The sequence below is a fragment of the Zingiber officinale genome, chromosome 11A (genome assembly GCF_018446385.1).
Source record: "Zingiber officinale cultivar Zhangliang chromosome 11A, Zo_v1.1, whole genome shotgun sequence".
NCBI lineage: Eukaryota > Viridiplantae > Streptophyta > Magnoliopsida > Zingiberales > Zingiberaceae > Zingiber > Zingiber officinale.
The window spans coordinates 91,673,025-91,698,243 of NC_056006.1; the positions used below are offsets into that span (position 1 = coordinate 91,673,025).

The window sequence follows — 25,219 nt, forward strand, 5'->3', positions numbered from 1 at the left end:
TAAAATTAATTTAAGTATTTATTGAGTATTGTAATGTGTTTAGGGGATATATCTATATATTAAATTTTAAATAAGGAAATGTTGAATTTTTTAAATTCAAAAAACTAAAAAAAATAAAAAAAAAATAAAAAACACTGATATTGTGCGCGACGCGCACAGTCGCGCACTGTGCCCGTCGCGCACAATATCAATACTCTCTCTCTCTCTCTCTCTATATATATATATATATATCGGGGCGGGTTCATTTAAACTCGTAATCCCGTCTTGAACCCGCTTCTAAACCCGGTCAATGGGTTTAAACTTGTTCTGTAACCTGTTTGACAGAGTTTAAATCCGCCCCGAACAGGACAGATTTAATACGAGGTTGGATTTAAATCTGATCTATTGTCATCCTTAATAGGGTAGTTGCGTGACCTCCTTACCCACATCTACTCTCATACCTTTAAGAGGCCACATAGAGTGTGAGTCTGATCCAAGAATGAGGAATTGAAGTTGGTATTGAGTAGTCTTGAGAGTATACGATGTTAGCAATTGAGGCCGAATCATAGATGATGTCGACGACTAAGATTAAGCCAGATAGATGGTGTCAGAAATCAAATGCTAAGTCAGGAGCAATGTTGGCAACTAAAGTTGAGCCTTGTAAATGTATCAGAATATAAGATTGAGCCAATGTCAATTATTGAGACTAAGATTGAGATACAGATAATATCGAGATTTAAAATTGAGTCAATGTCAATTGTTGAGACGACCGAGTCAGGAGTTTTTTTTTTTGGATCATATTTGATCCATCTTCACTTTGACATAGAGTAAACCTACCTTTTGACCGCACGCATCAAGTGTGGCAGCTTCCAAGTTGACTTGGGAGAAATCATGTTCATGGATTCACGTTGAAGCATGTTTTGACTTGGGAATTCGTTTTTAGTTAAATTTCTCAAGAACCTGTAAAATACATGAACAACTCAACTTGGAAGCTGCCACAAATTCATAGAGACCGAGGGAGGATTATTAAATAAGTCAGGATAAACTACTTTCATATTTGGAAACTTAAATTATGCTTATTTGTGTCAACCAAAATCCAAGCGTCGAGATATCTGTAAGCCTTTCCTAAAATACGAAGTCTTGTAGTCAACGAGACAATACCTTCCAATCCACTTCGTCGTCGTATCCCCGACAATATAACCCGAAAAAGGACCCTAACTAATCTTCCAGACAACCACACTCTGGTCCCATGTCTATTACTTGGTGCGTGTATCACCCAACTCATCGTTGGTACCCCAAATTCTTGGGTCTTTTAAGAAGATCACCTCATCATCTATTTACCCTTGGGTTTGGTTTTAATTACACCAAGAGCAACAACTGTTCTGCTTTGGAGATAGTTTCGTAATTATTGTCATGTCTGAGGGTTGTTTCTTGGAGCACTTGGATCCCAAATGTAAGCATAGTAAATTTAGTAAACCCTCGGGCGCCTCTCTTCCACCTCCCGGCGTTCTCGATTCCGATCAGCGTTCTCTGCTCTTCCATCGATGCCGAGAAGGTGATGCCTTTTCCATCCGTAACTACGACTGTATCCATTCTAAGTATTTTGGCTGCCAGTATATTTTAATCATTTTCTCTTTTCGATCTTAGATACGCCTCCGAGACGTGCTAGTTTTTTCCTTTCGGTTGGTTGACAATCATGTTTTGTTGTTTTTATTGTTTTTAGCATATTTGAGGCTTGATAAGCCTAATAGATTGTTTGTTTTGGTCGTAGAGGAGGATCAGATGGTTTTGCTAGCTTTCTGGAAATTGTCTAGGTGTTTGGTTTCCCAAATGTCCGTGGCATGATATATCGACTATATATATATATATAGTTTTTTTCACCAAATGTTCGTCTTTGTGGCATAGGAGCTATTCCAGGTGAAATCGTTCGATGCTCTCAATTTGATTAATATTGTAGTTTCTTATGAAAAAACTAAACCTTTTAGATCGGGTAGCTTGATTTCCTTATTATATAATGGCTACTGTGGATTTTCTTCAAGTTGCAATATAATGATTATTGCAGGAATTTAACCATTAGAAAGACATCCCTATTTCAAACAATAAGTAGAAAAAGAGGATTATAATGGAGATGAAAATCAGGATATTGTTTAGTTGGAGTTTGATAAGGTTTACATCCTTGTTGAATAAAATACGTTGTCCGTTCAAGCCTGATCTTAGTGAGCTCAGGCTGGCATGCATGTAGTTATTGATCAAAGATGTTTCATGACTTTCTTTTTCCACCCATTACACATATGCTCCTTTACCCTAAAGGATGCATCAGAGCAAGGATGGATTGCATAAGAATCGAGACAATTTCCTCTATTGATGCATAATTAGAGAAGGGACGGATTTAAAATCCATTGGCAGACAATTTTTGTTCAACTTTTTGTCTGCTTGAAATCATGCAGAAGAGGTCGTTTTTCCTCCTGAGCGAAGCAATAAACTCTCTGACAACATCTCAACATCTGTCTTGTGCCAAATAAGGAGCTCACAATGAGCTTTCCATGAGCTCATAGTCATGTCCTAGCCTCAAGTTGCAGCTGTAACTTGGCTGCCAGCTTGTGGTCGCGAACTAACCATCAGCTTGCAGTGAGGCTGCTGCAAGCTTACAGCCTCATAGTGAGCTCTTTGCTAGGCCGCCTTGAGGTTGAAGTCTCTTAGCGAGCCCACAGCTAGAGCTCGTTAAGTTTGCGCCTAGTTCTCTTCCTTTTCCTTCTTGCTATTCCCCTCTTTCCCTCTTTCATTTCTTTCCTTTCCATGGTAGATTTTTTTCCCCCATAAAAGATTATCCGTCCTTCCTCTATGCATTCTGAGATCTAAAATGGCCTTAACACCCAGCAGGAATCCATTGATATGTTGATGTTTAAGTTATGGAAAGGAGTTAGTATCATATCTGAATTAGACAACTTGCTATTTAGAGTTCCTTCCTACAAGGGTCATTTGGTTTGATTAACAAATGTGATTAAGGTTTTAAATATTGACTACTTTGAAATTTTAGGTCCCAGGTCAGAACAAAACAAGAGGATTGTGTTGTTTTGTCTTATGCTGACAAATGATGTTAGTTACTCTAACAAGGAGTGGGAGGAGTGGAAAAAAGAAGAAGTGGAGGAGGAGGAAGAAGAAAAAGAGTTGGAGGAAGCCTTACTTGTGGGAGGAGGGGTTCATGGCATTAGGTGACTCATGATGAGGGCATGGAGCAAGCGGTAGAGTATTGGAAAAGAACTGAAGAAGGGAAAAGCTTGGTGAAACACAAACTTGCAGATGAACAATTTGTGGTTGTGGAAAAACTTGTGGATGAAGAACTACAATCACGGATGAAGCTTGTAATCACAGTCAAATTTGTAGACAAAGCTTGCGGTCAGGACAAACTTGTAGTCGACGATGAATGTGCAGATGAAGCTCATGGTCATGGATGAACTTGCGAATGAAGCTCACAATTGCAGATGAACTCATGACCATGGATCTGCTTGTTGCACTGGGGGTTTTGAAGGTTTCTGTATGCCTATTGGCGTGTGGAAAATTTTTTTTGTCAATTCTATTGGACAAGAAACAAACTTGATGCCCTTGTTGTAGCATGTTTACTGATTGATTATTTCAGAATTGGTTGACTTGATGAGATGGGTAGTTGATTCTTCATTGATTATTAGCCGTCGCTATTTCTCAGGCATGTGGTGCCATGGTTTTCCATGTCTAGCTTTAAGCTTTGAAGAATTAGCATAGATGATAATAGGATGCTGCGACTGTAACATAAGCATAGTAGATATATTGTAATATTTATATCCTAGTCAACAATGTTTCTTTCTATATAGGAGTCAATGTGTCTTAACTTTGTTTACTAACACCTCAGGACTATTGTAAATATGAATGATGTATGTTTGTTCTTTAATATGTATTCTTGAACACAGGGTTTTTTGCAAGTACTTTGCATGTGGAACATGCTTGAAGGGAGAGTATTGTGATTTTTCTCATGATTGGAGGGATCAACGTAACAAAGTAAGTTAACACAATAGTTTGATCTTATGTTTTTCAACTTATTTCTGATCCTAAGGTGTGCAGTGCAGTGCATTGATGTAATTCTTTTCTTTGTATTTATGGATAGGTATGTACCTTTTATCAAAAGGGACTCTGCAACTATGGCCGTAGATGTAGATTTAGCCATGTCATAGTTTCTGGAGATGAAACTGTAGCAACATCTTCAGAACCTTGTTCTCAAATAGAATCAAGTTATTCTCGAGTTTCTTTTCCATCAAGAGCTTCCAGAAATCAAGACACCAGTCAAACTTTTAGTATTCCAACTGTTTTGGCAGCCTCAAGCCAATCTCATATACCTTGTGAAGCTGCACAAAATCAGGCGATTGGTTCTCGTACTTTTCCAACTAATGCAAATATCCATGTCTCTGATAATAGCAGTCCTCCATTTGATGTCCAACTTTGTTCTTTTAATCACGTTGGTAGTTGTACTCATGGTGAGAGCTGCCCTCATATTCACGGAGACTTATGTTCTATTTGTGGGAAATATTGCTTACATCCATTCCATCAAGAAGAAAGAGACAAACATATGGAATCTTGTCACAGAAACAGCAAAGTTCTTGAAACTTTGAATCACAGTAAGGAAATAGAATGCAGTATTTGCTTAGAACGGGTACTCTCTAAACCTACAAATACTCGGTGGAAGTTTGGAATATTACCAGAGTGTGATCATCCATTTTGCATTGAATGCATTCGGAATTGGCGTAGTAACTCTCCATCTTCTGGCATTGATTTGAACACTGCATTAAGGGCCTGCCCTGTTTGCCGACAGCATTCACATTTTGTCATTCCCAGTACTACTTGGTTCTCCACAAGTGAAGAAAAACAACAGATTATCAATAGCTACAAAGAGAAACTCAAGTACAAAGTTTGGTTTACCTGCATTCATGTTCAATTTTGTTGTTCTTTGCTTTGGCTGGCCATTTCTTGCCCGTGAATATCATAATTTTCAAACTTCTATGCTAGGAAGATTAAAGTTTTATCAATCATGTAAATTCTCTTGTTTCCACTGCATAGGAGCACCAAGTGAATAAAGGAAGAAGATGTTTCTGAAATTCATGTCTACTTCAATCTTGTATCCTTATGTGGAAACATGAGTAACAGAATTTTCTACTTAAAAAATAGGCACATAATTCAAATGTCTACCTTGTCAGATCATTGATAAAGAATAAAATTCTGTTGAATATTCCTGATTATCGTTTACAGTACTTCCTCTAGTTGTAGAGCTGAAGTACTGACAGTTCTTAATTTTCTGTGACACCCTTGTTTAGTTCCATATCCAAGTTGTGGCCTAATCAAAGGAGATTATAGGTTTGGACGATTGGGTTAATTTTGAATTGATTTAAGAATTTTGGCCATGTACTTGAGCTTAACAAAGTTTTCCCCACTAGGTAGCGACCCCACCTAGCGGGATAAGGCTTGGTTGTTGTTGTTGTTGTTGATATTTTCCATGGATTGGTAAGGGTGTCCATGGGTAGAGTTGGAAAGCAATGTTTTTATCTGTTTGAAAAAAAGGACCACAGAGTTGTGATTTTGTCCTTTTCATTGTGTATTATATATCAAAATAATCTCATGATTGACACTCATATCATAAGAACGATAATTGATTTGAGTTACTGCTTCGGAAAGTTACAGGATGCCTTCTGGAAGCAAACATAAACAAAAGGTGAAAGTAACCACACTGGACTGAACTAAGGTAGCTAACAATGACCTACGTCATCCTGGATTGGATTAAGATATCTAACAATGACCTACATCTCCATGGATTGAACTAAGAGTCTGACAGGGACCTCTATTACCCTCTTCTTTGCATAGAAAATCAGACTTTAACAAATGAAGCATAAAGATTACTTTCTAGTTTTATAGGTATGTTACTGGTGCATGTTATGATTGGTATCTTATTTTAAATTAGTCGAATGACCTGTGTCCTTGAAGTTGTTTTGTAGGAGTAGGTTTGGAGTTTTGTGTAGCATTTACCGAAAAGATCTGAAAAATAAGGACCTTTGCATCTGAATCAACGTCGGGTTCCATGTTAAGTTATTTGGCCTTTAAACTATGACTATCTTTTTTCTACCTCTGTTGAACTTGTAAGCCTATAATTGTCATTGTCTGCATCATTAATTTTTCATTTTTTTAAGAAAGCCTAGCACTAAGCCTTAGCCTCAGAAGTAGCTTTCTTATCCTAACCTCTACTTAATTAATTTTGTCTAAAATCTGCCCATTGTTTCCTTTCTCATTTCTAGTTACGATATCGTCCTATTTGAACTAATTCTTTGTAATTTCATTGTACCACCATCAATGAATCTGATTAGTGGAAAGTGTTCTTATATTTATACTTGTACTCTTCCTTTGGCAGGTCAATTGACTGTAAGTATTTTGATTTTGGAAATGGGACATGCCCCTTTGGGGCTATCTGTTTCTACAAGGTAAGTAACCCTCAACTAGATTATCTATTACATCACTGTTCAATGGATTACTTTATTTTATCCTCATATTTTTGGTTCCTTAAAAGCATGAAATTTTTTGATATTTTTTCCCTTGTGATCCTGTCTTTGAAATTCACTATATTTGGAAAAAAGAACATTTGATTCGTCTTCCAACAGAAAACATAGTAAACATATGAATTGCATTTTCAGTAAACAAGGACGGAAAGCAATGTGCAAGCAAGGTTGTAGAATAATGATTAATAACTTAATGGATAATAATTGTCTGCTTCACAAATGAATATGTATCACAAATATTTCCAACTATTAATTTTTTTCTCTAAACAAATTGTAGTCTGAAATTTTCAAGCTAGTCACATAATATAAGTTGACTATGCAAAAAGTTGATCAGTCTAAAAGCCCTTACAAGTGCATTATCAACACAATATACAAATTTGTCACTTTCCATATGATTGTAATTTCCACACCTAAGTGTAGGGCTCAACCAAATCTTGGTCGAAAGATTCGTCATCATTTACTTTGTATCTTGTTTATGTTTTGTTCCTTCCTGTGAGGTTGCTGGATGTTAATGTATTTTGTTTTCGATATCTTCAATTATGATTGATTTAGGTGTATATCGTCCATGCATTTACTTTTTCAGCACACTATTCGGCCAAATGCGAGTTGCCAGAATTCTGATAGGTCTTACAGATATAGGCCACGCCCACACAGGTCTAGACGACCAGAGGAAGTGGATGAAGATGCAATGGATGGTTTCGTACTTGTTATGAACTACGAGTTAGCTAACCTTGCCGCCCTCTTCGATTCAGATGAGGAACAGGAGAATCTCGACGACTACGATGATGTCGGCAGTTTGTTAGCAATGAGTTTCCTACTTATGCAGATGGATGAAGAAGGAATAGCAAGCTATGAAGATATTTAGCCTCATTACTCGTGACTGATTTTTGTTTAGTCATCCTGTGGCCCTTGTTTCTGAATTAAACAGTCAGCACTCTGAAAAAGAATTAGAGATGCGAATTACTTCACATCTTCACTGCTCGAAAGCCTGTGATTGCAATATATTTTCAATCCAATGAATGATATTGTATATTTTCTAAATCCTCAATCATGCATGATATATTTGTTTTACTTATGTACTCTCTCAGTGCGTTTGGCAAAATAATGATGTTTTTTTGGCAAAATAATTAATTTATAAATTGATACCCTGATCAGTATGCACGATAAGACGATAATAATAGGGAAAATTTGCATGCATTGGCAAACGCAACTTTGTATGTATTTCTCATGGGAAAAAATCTTATTTTTCATTCCCTAATCTAATATACTTATCTAATTGCTCCTGATATTTTAAGTATAAAAAGTCTAAAAATAAGTATAAATTTTCTTAAATTCAGTACATTAAATTAGAATCTAGTATATTTTTTTTATCAAATTGAGTACGATTTTTTTTCCACCTCAATTGGATGGAAAATATATTAGATTTTCTTTAAATGGTATTCAATTAGATGTAAAATATACTAGATTTTTTTTAAATGATACTCAATTAGATGAAAAATATATTAGATTTTTTTTAAATGGTACTGAATTTAGGAGGAATTATATTAAATAAGAAAAACATCGTACTCAATTTAATATAAAATATACTCGATTCAAGTTTAAAATGTTGAATTTAATAGGAATTATATTCATTTTTAGACTATTTATACCTAAAAAATATGAAGGACAATTTTAATAGAAAATATACTCGAATATACTAGATTTTTTTTAAATGATACTCATTTGGATAGAAAATATACTAGATTTTTTTTAAATGATACTTAATTGGATAGAAAATATATTAGATTTTCTTTCTACATGGTGCTGAATTTAGGAGGAATTATATTAAAACAGGAAAAAAATATGCTCAATTTAATAGAAAATATACTCGATTCTAATGTAAAATGCTGAATTTAAGAGGGATTATACTCATTTTTGGATCTTTTGTACCTTAAAAATTTAAGGGGCAATTATATCACAATATTTGTATGAGAGAGTTGAAGCAAATAAAACTTTACATATAAGTAGTGGAAACAAAATTTTTTATGAATAAGAATTACATGCAAAATTTAAATTGTGATTCGAGATTTTTCTCTACTTTACTTATAATATAACTTCCAACTACGATGAATATTTTCGGGCGGTAAAAAGAAAGGAAAAAAAAATAAAAAATCCATGGCATACATCTGGCGCTGCCAGACAAGAACAAAGTTGGAAAGCAACGTCAAAGGAACAAGAATCACAACAGAAATCCATCGAATTCCAAGCCTCTTCTCCTTAATAAATTGTGATCTCCGTCTTCCTCGCTCCTCAGCTAAACTTGGCGTTTTGTAGAACCCGACGTGGCCTCCACTCCTCACTTCAACGTCCCTCAATCCCCGCCTCGCCCCTCCTCACGAACACGGAACACCTCTCAAAAATGGCGTTTTCCTATAAATTCCCACCACCCCCCTCCCTTCCTCCTCAGGTCTGCAGCTGCAGGAGCAAAGGAGAAACCGAATCCCTTCCAAAGCTCCCACCTTTCCCGTCTCCTCCCTTATTCGAGTTCCCAGCTCGCCGCCGCAGCAGTCAATGGAGATGAGGAAGATCGCCTGCGCCGCTCTCATCGTCGCGGCCGCCGCCACCACCGCCCTCGCCGCCGAGGCTCCTGCCCCTGGCCCAGCCAGCGCCTCCTTCGCGGTCAGCCCCGCCGTCGGAGCCGCCGTCGGCGCCTCCGTCCTCTCCTTCTTTGCCTTCTACCTGCAGTAACCTCAGCGGTCGAGAAGCAGCGGCCGTGGCCGGGGCACTTGATGAGCGAATAACTGCGCTTATTGTTGTTCGTGGTTTCGCGTTAATTATTTCCTTACCGTGTTGTGTTCGTTTCTATGGATCGATTTGATTGTGAGACTCTGAATCATTCTCAAATGGGATGAAAAAAAGAATCTTTATTGTTTACTTTGTTTCATCGTGTTGTTATCGCTTGAATGGTGTGTGCATGAAGGCCCATGGCCTAATTCAACTTAATTGGGCCAATAGACTACCCAAAAGCGATGGTTCGCTGTTTTCACTTCTTCCGAACCTCGCCGCCTTCATCCGTCGGATCCTCCTCTGCTCGACTACCACGCCGTGATCCGCCACTGCGCGGAGTCCACGGCGGTCGATGCGCGCCGGCGGTCCCTGGAGATTGGTTCCGCGACAACGCCAATCCCCACGGCCTGAACGCGTCGGAGCGAGCTAGCCATCTGTCAACCGAAGGGATGAACCGCCTTCCGGTAGGAGACAGGCCGCTCGAAGTGATCTTGTCATTTCGACGAGAGATTCATCGTCAGAGGGGGATGCAGGTCATAGAGATGATCCGCAAGTATTGAAGGCCGAATCTTCTTCCGCTTCCATTTCTTGCCGATCTCTTGCCCAGCTTCGATCTACAAGGGAAAAACATAAGCAAAAAGGTGAGGCCTATTCTCCTTCTTAGATTCAACTGATTCGCAATTTGTATAAGAAAATTTAAGTTATTTGATCTGATTCTGTTTCAATATCTGTACAAATGAATCGTGATTTAATCCTTACATCCAAAATGGATCTCTGCGATAGAATTACTTGTGAAACCCTAGATTAGTCTGATATGTGGTATAATCTGTAACAAAAAGTCATCAATGATAGAACTTTAGCACCTAACCTTGCATTTTGTCTGATATGTGGTATAATCTGTAACAAAAAGTCATCAATGATAGAACTTTAGCACCTAACCTTGCATTTTGTCTGATATGTGGTATAATCTGTAACAAAAAGTCATCAATGATAGAACTTTAGCACCTAACCTTGCATTTTCATTGATGTGCATGGAGAAAGTGCTTTTATCATATCATGTATTTCCATCCAGTTAATCATCTCTTGATCAACTCCTTTCAAACCCATACCAGGAGTTTGAACCTGTCAGCCCCTTGCAACACTGTTTTTCCGGTTTGAATTGTTCATAACTCCGATTCTATACACTGGTCTGAAGACTATAACACCCTTGGATCACTGTTTTCGGTCGAGTTGTTCATCAATTCGATTCCATTGAAATGCATTCATGGTTTCAACTGGACTGTGTTGGTTTGTGATACTCAGTTTAACCGATTGAACTATTTGATCTAGTTCAGTTTTAAAACCATTGCGTTACCAAGACTACACTGTCCATGACCCAGATGATTTATGTACTATATCATAAATACATGAGGGTCGTATTAGTATATTCAGGTTACTTAAATTTCAGTTAACAATATATTCTTATCAGTGAAATGAAATTGGATTTATGTTAGTGCACAAAATTCATGAGCCCCTTTAATATTTTTCCACTAGTTAGTTATGAATATAGTGTATAATGCTCAGCTGAATTTGTCAATAAGCAACATAAACCTTTACCCTTCAATTTAAAAAATTCTTATGCAGTGTTCGAAATCTCGGGTTAGGCGGCCGCCTAGGCGTCGCCTAAGCGCTGCGCGACATGCTGCCGCGCCGGAAGCCTCCCAGGCGGGTGCCCTAGGCGGCTGGGCCGCCTAGGCGGCTCTTGGCGGCCCTCGACGGGCCTTGGCGGAACTCATCGGCCCTCGGCGGGCCTCGACCGAGTTATTTAGGTTTTAAACTTTTAATATTTTGTTCCAAATTTGTTGTTTACGTCTTCGCCGTGCGCCACTTCGTCTTCCAAATTTGTTGTTTCGTCCTCATCATCGCTGTTTCGCGGTGCGCCACTTCCAAGGCTTCGTCGCTCCGGGCTCCGGTAAGTTTTTTCGTTAAGTTGTTAACTGTCGTCGCGCAGTCTCCGGCGACGCCGGACGCGTCCGCAGCCGCCGGAAGCGTCGTAGGACGCGTCCGGCAGCATCTCGTGAAGCTTCCAGCGGCACTGGAAGCTTTCCGCGACGCTTCCGGCGCCGCTGGAAGCAATGTCGGATTTCGCCGGACGCGCCGGACACGTCCGGCGGAGCTTCCGGCGGCGTCGGAGGTCTCCCGCGAGGCGCCGGTGGCGGCCGGTGGCGTCCGCGCCGTCGTGCGAGTCGCGAGAGGGGGACGGCGATTTTTGTTTTTGTTTTTCCTTTTTTTTAGATTTATTAAATTAAAACAATTCCTAACGGGATAATTTCAAATTCAATAATAGGTTGATTCGTACCACTAAAACCTAATAAAAATATCATCCCAATTAAATATATTTTAAATTTATTTTTTTTATAATAAATTGTATTAATTTTTATAAAAGAATTTTGAATATATAAAATTATATATATAATTAAGATTCCATTATTAATTTTATAACTTATATAATCAGATTTAAATATATAAATAATATACTTAATTTTTTAAAATAAATAATATTAAATATTAATTTATATATTAACAGATTTAAAAATTATAATAAATATTATCATTTATCAGATTTAAAAAATAAAAAATATAAAAAATATTTTAAATTTAATAAATATAATACATATTATTAATTTATGTTTTATATAAATCATATTTATAAATTTTATATATTATTAATTTATATTAATCGGATTTATAAATATTAAAATTATATTAAAATTTTAAAAATTCTAATAAATATTATTAATTTAATAATTTATATAAATTATAAATCAGTTTTAAAAATATGAAAAATACATTAAAATTTTAAAAATTCTAATAAATATTATTAATTTATATAAATCAGTTTTAAAAATATGAAAAATACATTAAAATTTTAAAAATTCTAATAAATATTATTAATTTATATAAATCAGTTTTAAAAATATGAAAAATAAATTAAAATTTAAAAGATTCCAATAAATATTATTAATTTATAAAAGTATAAAACAGATTTAAAAATATAAAAAATATATTTAAAATTTAATTTATTTAAACAAATATCGAATAAATTTTATTAATTAGATTAAGATATATAAAAAAATATTCTCAGACTTGTTAATGACTTAATGTTATTGAAATATTTTGTATTGTATGTCTGTATGGTATAATTAAATTTTATTATCATGTTAATAACTTAATATGTTATGTGATTATGTCTTGTTATATATTATTTTTTCAGATTATCTGTTAGACTGTTATCAATGGCAAGCAATCCATCTTCGACAGCATCTGTCACTCAACCCGAATCCGGGATTCTTAGAAGAAAGTCAAATGACATCGGATGGGAGTTTGGGATATTGATTGATCCTAAGAACCTCGACAAAATTAAATGTAAGCTATGTGGAAAAGCAATGTCAGGAGGAGTGTATAGGATAAAGGAGCATATTGGAAATATACCTGGAAATGTATCTGGTTGTCAAAAAGCATCTCAAGAAGACAAAAATAAGTACAAACAGGCTATTTTAGAAGGGAGGAACAGAAAGAAGAACAAAATAATGGAAGAACAAAGTTGTAGAGCAGAGGTGGCTATTTCCGTAGATGAAGAAGAAGGTCTTGAAATTGAAGGGATGGATGGAGTTAAAAAACCTCTTCCACTTGGCCCCATGGATAGATATGCATCAGCAATTGCTCCAGAAAATGCAGGCTCCAGTGGAACTAAAGTACTTCGGCAAAAAAATATAAATGAGGCTCTTTTCAAAGAGAGTACTCAACAAGTTCAACAATATGTTGGGAGATGGGTTTATGAAAATGGAATCTCATTCAATGCTGTTGATAATGATAGCTTCAAGCAACTAATGGAGGCAGTGGGTCAATTTGGACCAGGATTCAAGCCTCCAACTCAATATCAACTTAGGGAGCCACTATTGAAAGCCGAAGTTGAAAGAACAAAACAATTGCTGAAGAAACATGAAGAAGAATGGGCAAAGAATGGATGCTCGATCATGACAGCTGCATGGAGTGATAGAAAAAGAAGCATCTTAAATTTGTGTGTTAATTGCAAGGAGGGTACTACATTTTTAGAGTCTAAGGAGTCTTCGAGGAGGCACATACAGCTGAACTTATTTTTGAGTATGTTGATAAGTGTGTTGAACAAGTAGGAGCTCGGAATATTGTTCAGATTGCCACCAACAATATGGCTGCAGCTAAATTGATGAGAGAAAAACGACCCGGGATCTTTTGGAGTTCATGTGCAACTCACACTATTAATCTCATGCTTGAAAGTATTGGCAAACTTCCACGATATAAAAAGGTGATTGAGCAGTCCAAGGCTTTTACCATTTTCATCTATGCTCACCATAAGACTTTATCATTGATGAGAAGTTTCACGAAGAGAGACATAGTTCGACCAGGAGTTACCAGGTTTGCATCAAATTTCCTCACATTGCAAAGTTTGATTGAAAAAAAAGCTAGTTTAAGGGCCATGTTTACAAGTGATATGTGGGAGAAATGTAAATGGTCAAAAACAAACAAAGGAAAAATGGCTTACTCTACAGTGATGAGCATGAGTTTTTGGAATGGTGTAACACTTTGTTTGAAAATATTTGCTCCTTTGGTAAGAGTTCTTCGATTGGTAGATGGAGATAGAAAGCCATCGATGGGGTTTCTATATGGGGAGCTTCTTCAAGCTAAAGAAGATATCAAGGTAGCTCTGAATAACGTGGAATCAAATTATCAGCCTATCATAGTCATTATTGAGTCAAAAATGAAGGATAGACTTGATACATCATTGCATACCACTGCATTTTTGTTGAATCCTTATTTTTACTACAAAGATAGTTCGATTGCTCTTTATGAGGAGGTCGCGATGGGGATTTTTGAATGCATAGAAACTTTGCATGCCAATGAGTTAGATTTACAAGATACAATTATTAACAAGGAATTTCCAAAGTATAGAAATAAGACTGGGTTATTTGGAAAAACATTGGCAGCAAAAGCATGTGAAAAAAATGATGATACATTTGATCCATGTGCATGGTGGAGTACATACGGTGCTCACACACCTAACTTGCTAAGGGTGGCATTGAGGATACTTTCATTAACTACAAGTTCATCTGGGTGTGAAAGAAATTGGAGTACATTTGAAGGAGTAAGTTTTAAACTTTCACTCTTTAATTAAATTAGTTATAATTTTTAACGTCTATACTTTATATTCAGTACGACTATAGTATTTACTTTCTCTGTTTTTTAGATTCACACAAAGAAAAGAAATAGGTTGGATGCCAACAGGTTGAACAATCTAGTATTTGTCCAATTTAATGCTAGATTGTTGAACAAACAAAAAAGAGAAAAAGAAAGAAATGTCGATGTCCTTCTTGCAAAAGATGCTTCAAATGCACAAGGTTGGATTGTGGATGGTGGGGAAGATGATGAAGTTGAACTAGGTTCCGGGCTCACTTGGCAAATGGTTGATGAAGCAAGTGGAGCAGATGAAAATCTACAACCCCGAAGAAGCTCCAGAGTGAGAGAACTCCATGAAGATGATTTTGAATCCGAAGAAGAAGACGAGGATCACAATAATGATATTGAGTTTGTGTCCGATGAAGAACAAGTTATTGAAAATTATGGAGAAGAAGAAGCAGAATAAATATGAGTAGAGATATTATTAGTTTTCCCAATTTTGAACTCATTTTGTTAAGACATGATTTATGTTATTTAACAATTATATTTTGCTTAGTGGTTACTAGTTCACAATGCATTGTAATCTTGAATTGAACTATTGCTACTATTTTCTAATGTTCTACTGTTTAGTATATGATTATGATAACTTACTGCGTGTTCATTTTTTGGTATCAGAAAGTATGTATTTATTTCAGCATACATAATTAGAACTTCATTGCTATGAAATTGTTTAAGACAATATTTAGATTTACATATAACATTGTCCACAGTCCACATGAAACAAGGGATACCGAGGAATCCGCCTAGCGGCGCCTAGTCCCCGCCTAGGCGGCTTAGGCGCTAGGCACTGGTCTGCCGCCCGACTAGCGCCTAGCGAATTTTAGAACCTTGGATGATATTAGTTATAGTTATAAATCAGTGAGTGGGGTGATAAAAGTCAGCAAGGGAGCTCTAACGGTAATGAAAGGACCAACGTTAGCAGGAAATATTTATAAGTTGATAAGGACTACAGTCGTAGGTGGAGTCACCTCGATGGAGTTTGAATCGGACAGTATTGCCTTGTGGCATATGCGGCTAGGGCATATGGATAAACGTGGGATGCTAAAACTTCACAAGAGAGATTTGTTGAAGGGTGCCAAGATGTATAAGCTTGAATTCTATAAATTTCGTGTTCTTAAGAAACAGAGCAAAATGCAATTCAAGACGGTAACAGATAAGATGGAGGGGATTCTAGACTACGAACATACGGATCTCTAGGGACCAGCTAGTGTAGCATCACATGAAGGGCACTTGTATTTTGTAAGTTTTATTGATGATTAATCACGAAAGGTATGAGTATACTTTATGTGTCACAAGTCAGAAATTTTTGTAAAGTTTAAACTGTGGAAAACTGAAGTGGAGAACCAAACCGGAAGGAAGATCAAATGTCTTAGGTCAGACAATGAGACTGAGTACACAGATTCAAAGTTTCAGGAATTTTATGAGCAACATGGGATAATGAAGCATTTCTTGATTTGCAGGACACCTTAGCAGAACGGGGCAGCGGAAAGGTTGAACATGACAATCATTGAGAAGGCAAGATATCTCAGGCTGAATGCAAGGCTAGCAAAGAATTTCTGGGCGGAAATAGTTAACATGACATGCTATCTCATTAATAGATCACCAAGGGCAATACTAGAAGGCAAAGTATCATAAAAAGTATGGATAGGGAATCAAGTAAATTACTCTCATCTTCGAGTTTTTGGATGTCCAGTATATATGCACATATCTAGTGAAGAAAGATCAAAGCTGAATGTAAAGTCAAAGCAGTGCATTTTTCTAGAGTATCATAAAAGAGTTAAAGGCTTCAAGCTTTGAGATCCTAAGGCAAACAAGGTGGTGATAAGTAGAGATGTGATGTTTGACGAGAAGACTATAATACAGTGTACTCATGAAGAATGAAACGAAATACCGCAGAGCAACATGGCGAAATATGTTGTGTAAGTGGAGCTAGAGACTCATGACTCCGATGATTCTAGCTTTATGTAGACGGAGCATTGCACTATAGCTGGTGGGAGAACGAGACGAATCATAAAACCACCCACCATTTACGGATTCGAAGACTTGGTATCTTATGCACTTATTACTAGCAGCGGAAACTCTACATCTTTTTAAGAGATGATACATAACTCTGAGAAGGACAAGTGGATGAGTGCTATGACAGAGGAGATGAAGTCGTTGCATAAGATCTAAACGTGGGATCTAGTGAAACTTTCTGAAGGAAAGAAAGCTATAGGATGCAAGTGGATATTCAAGAAGAAAGAAGCAATGTCAGAGGGAGAAGAAGTGAAGTTCAAGGCTCGGTTGGTAGTAAAGAGGTATTCACAGAGAAAGATAATTAACTATGAAGAAATTTTCTCTCCAGTAGTAGAACATACATCAATTAGAGTGGTATTGGTTTTGGTGGCACATCACGATTTACAACTGGAGCAAATGGATGTGAAGACAACATTTCTTCATGGAAATTTAGAGGAGCAGATTTTTATGTCACAACATGAGGGATTTAGTCGAAGGGGAGCCTTGTCGCAACGGTAAAGTTGTTGCCATGTGACCAAAAGGTCACGGGTTCGAATCCTGGAAATAACCTCTTACAAAAAGCAGGGTAGGGCTGCGTACAATGGATCCTTCCCCGGGACCCCGCATGATGGGAGCTTCGTGCACCGGATTGCCCTTTCTATTTTTTTTTAACATGACGGATTTAGTTGGCCTGGACAATAGCAGTTGGTTTGCAAGTTGAAGAAATTGCTCTATGGATTGAAACAATCTCCTAGATAATGGTACAAACATTTTGATTCATACATGATTCAAAATGGATATAGGAGATGTGAATATGATTGTTGCATATATGTGAAGAGCCTTGAAGATGAATCACTAGTTTTCATATTACTATACGTAGATAACATGTTCATTGTTGCAAAGAAGATGAAAGAGGTCGATAAATTGAAGAGACTACTAAGCAAGGAATTTGACATGAAAGATTTGGGAGAGGCTAAGAAGATTCTTGGGATAGAGATTCATAGAGATAGAGCTATAGAGAGATTATGGTTATCTCAACGTAGCTATGCGGAGAAGGTGTTAGATAAGTTCAACATGAAGAATGCAAAGTCGGTGATCACACCCCTGGCGTATCACTTCAAGTTATCCTATACATAGTGTCCAAAGACGGATAACGAGATCCAAGAGATGCCAAAGGTTTTTTATGCCAGTGCAGTTAGTTGTCTAATGTATGCTATGGTTTGCACGAGACCAAATTTGGCGCAAGCAATTAGTATAGTAAACAAGTTTCTCTCAAATCTTGGTCGACCACATTAGGATGCAGTGAAGTGGATTTTCAGATACTTGAGAAATACAGTTGATTATGACATCATATAGACCATCGAAGATCTTTCAGTTGTTGGGTACATAGATGCAGACTATGTATAAGATTTAGATGATAGGAGGTCTATTATATAATATGTGTTTAGGAGGACCTATCTGTTGAAAATCTATGATACAATCTATTGTTGTATTGTTAGTATTTGGCAACAGCTGAAGCATAAAGGAAGCTTTATGACTTATACGGTTGGTCAGAGCACTGAGCATTCAGCAAGTTGGAGTCAAGTTATTATGCGATAGTTAGAGTGCTATCTATTTGGCGAAGAATCAAGTGTATCATGTGAGAACCAAGCATATTGATGTGAGGTTTCACAAGATCAGACAGCTTATTATTTCCGAAAAAATTCAACTTGAGAAGGTTCACGCAGATAATGTTGCGGACATGCTGACAAAGCCAGTGAACAGAGAAGTTCAAGCAATGCTTGAACTTGATCCATATGTCTGGATGCTAGAGAAAGGAAGCCCAGACTAAGAGATCCAGGTGGAGTTTTGTTTAGATATTCGTATTCTTCGAAGGGATGAATATTCGTCGAGGTGGAGATTATTGATGGATGACTGATATTTGGATGAAGATCAATGCAATGGATGTTATAGAAGAAAAATATTTTAAATTTTTTCATAATAAAATTCTGTTACGATTTTATATAACAGAATTCTGTTACAGTTTTTTATAACAGATTTTTGTTACGATTTTTCATAATAAAATTTCATTACAATTTTACCGGAGTTGGGGTTTATGTACTATTTATAGGGATCATTGTAAAGCTATTGAATAATTATAATAATTATGGAATATGATTCAATTGTGTAGAGAAAATTTTAATAAAGTTTTGACCGTTTTTATGAAATAGACATGCTATCGAACAACGGTAATTTTTTTTTTCTTCTTCACTTTTCTCATGTTTGCTCCTTTTGTATGTATTTGTGTCGGTGCGCAACACAAACAAATCTGATGCAGCTTGGCCATCGTTCTTCTTAGTTGTAAGTCACCTTTATGTTACACTTGTATGAAAAACTTCAAGTAGTGTTCCAGGACAATTGCCATTATATTGCTGCAGTTCTCGTGCTCAAGAATTTATTGGATCAGAACTGATGCAGTTTCCTCCTGCTAGTGCAACGCCTTCAAGTTGGCGCTAGGACTTTCTTGACAGGTCGACATCATGGAACACCCGACCACATCAATCCTAATTCATTAACAATCAAGTCCTTGCTGGAGAAAGTAGATCACAGGAGGGCCGAGGAAGGGATGGTCCCAATTTTCCCCACTAGTCTGTCTCCCTCTCTTTCATCTTCTGTTTTCAAGATGTACAAGTCAATAATGGCTTATGCTGACATTTTTTTTAACCTATTGGTGAAATGGATTCTGATTCATAAATTAAATCGCATTGGATAATTAGATGCGTTTGCTCTTGAATTTTCCCTCCCCGGAATTTGACTCCTTGAAACTTCTGGTTTCAAGTGCTACAGAAAAAGTCAACACGCTGTCATTTTTTTAACCTATTTGGTGAATTAGACACTGATCATAATTTAACTTGCAAAGTAAACATGTGCATTCCTTCCTCGTGCTGTCAATCTTGAATTTCCCCTGCTTGGATTTGACTTCTTTGGTTAATGTTCAATAACTTGCCTCCTACTCTTTGTAGTCGTGGCTAGTTCTGGAGTCCAAAAGATTATGGCAGGTTCTCTTATCAAATCTATTTGCTGAATCTCCCAGATGCAAACATGTTCAACCGGACTCTGCTTTGCTGCGTCGTGATCATTAGTCCAAAAAATAAGCTCTTCTGGCTCCAAATGGTTGGATGGGATTCGGCCTCACGTCCAAGTCCAGTGGCAGGATACGGTGATAGAGACCATCCGCTGCCGATTAAAAACCTGATAGCAATGTCAACAGAGAACTGCATCACTGGGTCCACTCTGAACAGCTCAGGGCAGCAAGTAAAACAGAAAAAACTTACTTCGGATGTAAATCACGGGTTGTTTTGGCTTACTAATTGCTTTACATTAGAAAACAGAGCCTCCATGTTCACCTATTTAAAAGAGCAGAACACCACAGTAACACTTTTGGACTTTTCCATTAATATATGCCTTAGGGTCCGTCCACCGTCTTATTCAACAACTGCATGGGCACGGTTAACTTCATCGCAGACGTCTAATGGGCATACTATATCTGACTCAGTTCGTCTTGAGGTGTTTGAATTCTTTATCTAAATAAGCCTCTTATCTACTTATCTATCTGTAATTTTGTAGTGCGGCTGTTGCAGTATACTTGCCGCTGCAGCTGAATGAAACGCACATTGCAACCAACCAAGGCAATCGAGGAGATAGAAACAATGGTAAGTGGCAGATTGTAAAGCAGATGATAAATTGGGAGGTTAATTTGATTACAGAATCAACCATGGGCATATCATTGGAATTTTTTCTCTGTGCATGATCTGCGTAAGTCTTCAAAGCAAAGGGACTACATCTAACAGTGCCGCAGGAGCACCATCGAGAGCATAGCAGTATTAGCAGAGGCGTAGCTGTCAAGACGCAATTGAAAACAGGTCCCTTCTTTAACTATAATAATGAGACTGTCATTCCCTTCCCTTCTCTGAAAACCTTAACTGGGGAAGAGAGGAAGCAAGGAATACCCAAGCGGCTAACCTCCAACACTCACCATGGCATCCTCCTCAGCTCACCTCCCTCTCTTCTTGTCTCTGTTACTCTCCTTCGGTATCATCCTCTGCTCTTCCTCTGAATCAGACCTGCTTCTCAGTTTCAAAGCCTCCATGGAGGACCCTACCTTGGTTCTGTCCGACTGGTCCCCGAACTCCTCACATCACTGTAACTGGACTGGTATCACTTGCTCCAAGACTACATTTCTGGTTACGTCCATAGATCTTCACAACTTCAACCTCTCTGGCTACATCTCTCCTTCCATATGTCGACTCCCTCAGCTTTCAGCCCTTAACCTTGCCAGCAACAACTTCAATCAGGCCATTGCTCTCCAACTCTCTGAGTGCTCTAGGCTTGCCACTCTCAACCTAAGCAGCAATCTTCTCTGGGGAACACTTCCTGAACAAATAGGTCTACTGTCAAGTTTGGTTACTCTTGATTTCAGCAGGAACCGCATTGAAGGGCAGATACCACTCAGCTTGGGATCCTTAGTGAGGCTCCAAGTCCTCAACTTAGGAAGTAACTTATTCTCAGGTACCATTCATCCCCCTGTTTTGAAGAACTTGAGTGAGCTAGTCCTCCTTGATTTGTCTCACAATCCATCTTTAGTATCTCAACTGCCTCAAGAAATTGGGGGACTTGCTAAATTGAGATGGCTGTTGATGCAAAGATCTGGTCTTTTCGGTAGGATTCCTAAGTCCTTGCTTGATCTCCATGAACTTGAGGTTTTAGATCTTTCCCAGAATAACTTGACAGGGATCATCCCTTTGGGGTTTGGCTTAGGCCTTCTTAAGTTAGCTTCTGTTGACTTCTCACAGAACATGCTCTCTGGGTCCTTTCCGACTGATGTCTGCTATGGAAAAGCTCTTGTAGAATTAAATCTTCAAGAGAACTCTTTCACGGGTCCAATTTCTAAAATCATTGAGAAATGCTTCAGTCTGGAGAGGCTTCAAGTGCAGGATAATAAATTTTCTGAGGAGCTTCCATCTGGTTTATGGTCACTGCCCCAGTTAAAACTACTTAGAGCCGAGAACAACCTGTTCATTGGTGAGATGCCTGATGTGGTTGGTGTTCCGTCTCAACTGGAGCAAATTCAGATTGATAACAACAACTTCACAGGTGGAATTTCAAGAGGCCTTGGATTAATTCACACCATGTACAAATTCTCAGCATCATTTAATCGCTTCTCTGGTAATCTCCCTGGTAATATCTTTGATTCTCCTGCCTTGAGCATCATAAATCTGTCCCACAATTCTCTGACGGGACCAATTCCAGAGCCCAGAAACTGCAGAAAGTTAGTTTCTTTATCCCTGGCAGACAATAGTTTGAGTGGAGGCATACCACCTTCTCTCGGCCACTTACCAGTCCTGACGTATCTTGACATTTCCAACAACAGGATTACTGGTGAAATCCCACCTGAGCTTCAAAATTTGAAGCTTGCACTATTCAACGTTTCTTTCAACAAACTTTCAGGAAGTGTTCCATCTCCTCTTGTTTCTGGTCTTCCAGCTTCCTTTCTACAGGGAAATCCTGACTTGTGCGGATCTGGATTGTTGAAGCCGTGCAGTGTACAACCAGGAGGACAACACTCCAGGAACACTGGATTTATATGGACAGTAATTGTGATATCTATCGCAGTTAGTCTCATCTTAATATCTTCAGGGCTACTTATTGTTTACAGGTTATCTCAAAGTCGGCCTGGTTCAGGTAAATGGAAATCAGTCTTCTTCTATCCTCTCAAGATTACAGAAGATGAATTGCTGATGGCTTTAGTTGAGAGAAATGCTATTGGTGAAGGAGCATTTGGTAAAGTGTATGCTATCCAGACACCTGATGGAACACACGTTGCCGTCAAGAGGTTACTCAACTCCAGCAATTTGTCTTTCAGAACCGTGAAGGTTGAGATTAAGAATTTGGCGAAGGCCAGACATCGAAATGTCACCAAATTGTTAGGCTTTTGTTACTCGAAGGGCACAATCCTTCTCATTTCTGAATATCTACCGAAAGGCAGCTTGGGAGATGCTCTCCGCAAACCAGGCTTCTCCATGGATTGGCGTTTTCGCCTCAAAGTTGCTGTTGGATCTGCACAAGGCTTACTGTACCTTCACAAGGATTATGGCTCGCAGATACTTCATATTGATATGAAATCTAACAACATTCTTATTGGTGATGATTTCGAACCAAAGATAACTGACTTTGGTCTTCCTCGTGTAATTGGGGAGGCAGCATATGAATCATCAGTAGCGTCTGAGCTGGGAAGCTTTTGCTATTTGCCTCCAGGTAAACCATTCGATCCTACAAAACCAAGTCAATGTGTTCTTGTCTGAAATGGTAGAAGAATCTCCTATCATTCTAGATGCACGGAGAATTTCTCGTCATTGTACGCTTGGTTTTTGGCTGCTTGTTTGCAGAATATGGATACATCAAGAAACCAACAGAACAAATGGATGTGTACAGCTTCGGAGTCGTCTTGCTGGAGCTCATCACCGGAAGGCCAGCGGAGCAACCGGAGTCCCGGGAGTCCGTCGACGTCGTCAAGCTAGTGAGAAGAAAGGTAAACGTGACGAACGGAGCTCTTCAAGTTCTAGATCCCAAGATCTCGAGCTCAGAGCAGCATGACATGCTGGAGGTGTTGGGTCTTGCTCTTCGATGCACCTCCGTTTTGCCGGAGAAGCGACCGACCATCGTCGAGGTTGTCCGGTCGTTGCAGTCACTCGAGCCGATCACCCAACCTCCGATGCTCATCGTCGACGGCGAGCTGCCTTGAGTAAATGGATTAACGGCGTGTTTTTTTTTGCCCTTTTTGTCATTATGTTGCTCAAATCGTCGTTGAATTCGTACAAATTCGATCAGCGGGTTTGACGAGAAGAGTTTGGATTGGCCGCCACAAGTCACTAGATGCATTGAATCCCACGTGGTCTGACCGAGCCTGCCATCCGATTGACCGTAGTCAAATATTATTGATTCTCGAAAATGCCCTTCCTTTTTCTTGATATGGCTCGACTTTTTTAGGTAATTAAGGCCTTGGGTAGGGTAATTCCGGTATAAGGAAGTCGTTCACGCGTTCGCCGATGCGTCCTTGGTCATGACCACTATAAATACACAGCTCGGCTCAATTCTCCTCCTCAATTTTGTCGCCCCCAAATTCCAATCGCGATGGCGGAGAAGAAGAGGATAGGGTCGGTGGCTCAGCAGGTGGAGGAGGAAGCGGAGCTCCACGCCGCCCACAAGCCCGGCGCCAGCGCCCTCTGCGCCAACCACTGCGGGTTCCCCGGCAGTCCCACCACCGGGGACATGTGTCGATCCTGCTTCCTCGCTTCCGCCTCCACCCGGCCTCGTTCCTGCTCACCCGGATTCGGCCCTCCGATACGGCGGTCCCTGACTCCTGGACTGGAGGAGAAAAACTCCACGGCAGAGGCGGCGGCGGCGGCTCCTGTGGCGCCGGCGATGGCGAAGGAGGTGAACAGGTGCTTGGTGTGTCGGAGGCGGGTGGGACTGACGGGGTTCCGGTGCCGGTGCGGGGAGCTGTTCTGCGGCGAGCACCGGTATTCCGACCGCCACGACTGCTGCTTCGACTACAAGGCCGCCGCCAGGGACGCGATCGCCCTGGCAAATCCCGTCGTCCGAGCCGCCAAGATCGCTAGGATCTGAGAAAGAACCGGGAAACTGTTTTAGTTTTTCTTCCTTGTAGTAAACAAATTTCCTCAGAAGATGTCGAAATGTAACCCGAATTCAATCATTCGATGATTATTTTATGTAGAATCAATTAAATAGATTGTTTGTGAGTTAATATGAGTTTATCACACTCTCTCTCGCTACGATGGAAACGAGCCTAATAGTATTATGCTCGAGCTCAGTTCATTTAAGTTATATTCGAGCTCGGCTTGAGCTCGAATCGAACTTTTATTACAAGGCTTGAGCTTGACTCGTTTTGAAATTATCAAGCTCGCGAATAGTTTGAGTTTGGCTTATTATTAGCTCAATTATCATAGTTAACGAGTCAAATTCGTTAAGCGAGCTCGGGTTCATTTTCGGATTCATTTTAGAACTCATTTTTTGGCTCGTTTTAAAACTCGTTTTAAGATTTATTTTAGAATTCGTTTTTTGGCTCGTTTTAGAGTTCGTTTTTTGGCTCGATTTAAGACTCGTTTTAAGGTTTGATTTTTAGCTCGTGAGCCTACAAATAAATATGTTCGCGAGCTCACGAGCCACATATCCTTAAGCTCGAGCTTGGCTCGATAAAACTGTCGAGCTCGAACTCGGCTCGATACGATAAACAAACGAATTCGAACGAACTTTTTATCGAACCGAGCTCCGAATAATTCGTGAACCGTTTGATTTATTTACATCCCTATCTCTCTTGACCCACTGAGTTTTAGAAATGTTTTAGAAATCGGTTCCCACCAATGAATCCTTCGATCGGTGATTACTTATAAAATAACAGCATAATACATATAATTATGTCTAAAAAATTTTACTTCTCAAAATTTCTTATTTTTAAAAAATATTCTCTAAATTTTAAAATTATTTCTAACTACTAAGATGAGATCTTTGTCACATCATCATCAAATTATAGCCATAAAATGTCAACATACGTGTCGGGTTGACTTTTTACAGGCCAACCGGGTTAAATATCAAAGTCA

At 38.7% G+C, this 25,219-nt stretch overlaps 3 protein-coding genes across 12 annotated transcripts; all 3 read left to right on the top strand.

The window, feature by feature from the left end:
- The first annotated feature begins 1,377 nt into the window (after positions 1–1,377).
- On the top strand, positions 1,378–7,623 carry LOC122031162 (E3 ubiquitin-protein ligase makorin-like). Its single transcript, XM_042590279.1, has 5 exons — positions 1,378–1,534; positions 3,924–4,011; positions 4,118–4,908; positions 6,404–6,473; positions 7,132–7,623. The coding sequence occupies exons 1-5, from the start codon at positions 1,524–1,526 to the stop codon at positions 7,411–7,413; spliced, it is 1,242 nt and encodes a 413-aa protein (XP_042446213.1). The 5' UTR covers positions 1,378–1,523; the 3' UTR covers positions 7,414–7,623.
- A 1,923-nt stretch (positions 7,624–9,546) lies between these two features.
- LOC122031161 (probably inactive leucine-rich repeat receptor-like protein kinase At5g06940) lies at positions 9,547–23,550 on the top strand. Of its 10 annotated transcripts, XM_042590278.1 has the most exons (5): positions 9,562–9,955; positions 19,636–20,108; positions 20,183–20,254; positions 20,363–22,856; positions 22,988–23,550. In XM_042590278.1, the coding sequence occupies exons 4-5, from the start codon at positions 20,579–20,581 to the stop codon at positions 23,341–23,343; spliced, it is 2,634 nt and encodes an 877-aa protein (XP_042446212.1). In that variant the 5' UTR covers positions 9,562–9,955; positions 19,636–20,108; positions 20,183–20,254; positions 20,363–20,578; the 3' UTR covers positions 23,344–23,550. The 10 variants fall into 10 exon arrangements, 3 of the variants coding, with proteins under 3 accessions (XP_042446212.1, XP_042446210.1, XP_042446209.1); XM_042590276.1 differs by having other exon boundaries at positions 19,565–20,254; XR_006125770.1 differs by lacking the exons at positions 19,636–20,108; positions 20,183–20,254; positions 20,363–22,856; positions 22,988–23,550 and adding exons at positions 18,880–18,902; positions 19,034–19,317 and having other exon boundaries at positions 9,547–9,955.
- Positions 23,551–23,732: 182 nt separating this feature from the next.
- Positions 23,733–24,227, top strand: LOC122031571 (zinc finger A20 and AN1 domain-containing stress-associated protein 11-like). The gene has a single exon (XM_042590669.1). It carries the CDS (start codon positions 23,733–23,735, stop codon positions 24,225–24,227), a length of 495 nt encoding a protein of 164 aa, XP_042446603.1.
- The last annotated feature ends 992 nt before the right edge of the window (positions 24,228–25,219 follow it).

Excerpts from the sequence above, each read along its gene's own strand:
- LOC122031161 (XM_042590275.1), top strand. The coding sequence starts at position 20,579 with ATGGCATCCTCCTCAGCTCACCTCCCTCTCTTCTTGTCTCTGTTACTC. Across the intron at positions 22,857-22,987 it reads CTTTTGCTATTTGCCTCCAG|AATATGGATACATCAAGAAA; the intron begins GTAAACCATTCG and ends GCTTGTTTGCAG.
- LOC122031162 (XM_042590279.1), top strand. Across the intron at positions 4,012-4,117 it reads GGAGGGATCAACGTAACAAA|GTATGTACCTTTTATCAAAA; the intron begins GTAAGTTAACAC and ends ATTTATGGATAG. Across the intron at positions 6,474-7,131 it reads GGGCTATCTGTTTCTACAAG|CACACTATTCGGCCAAATGC; the intron begins GTAAGTAACCCT and ends TTACTTTTTCAG.
- LOC122031571 (XM_042590669.1), top strand. The coding sequence starts at position 23,733 with ATGGCGGAGAAGAAGAGGATAGGGTCGGTGGCTCAGCAGGTGGAGGAG.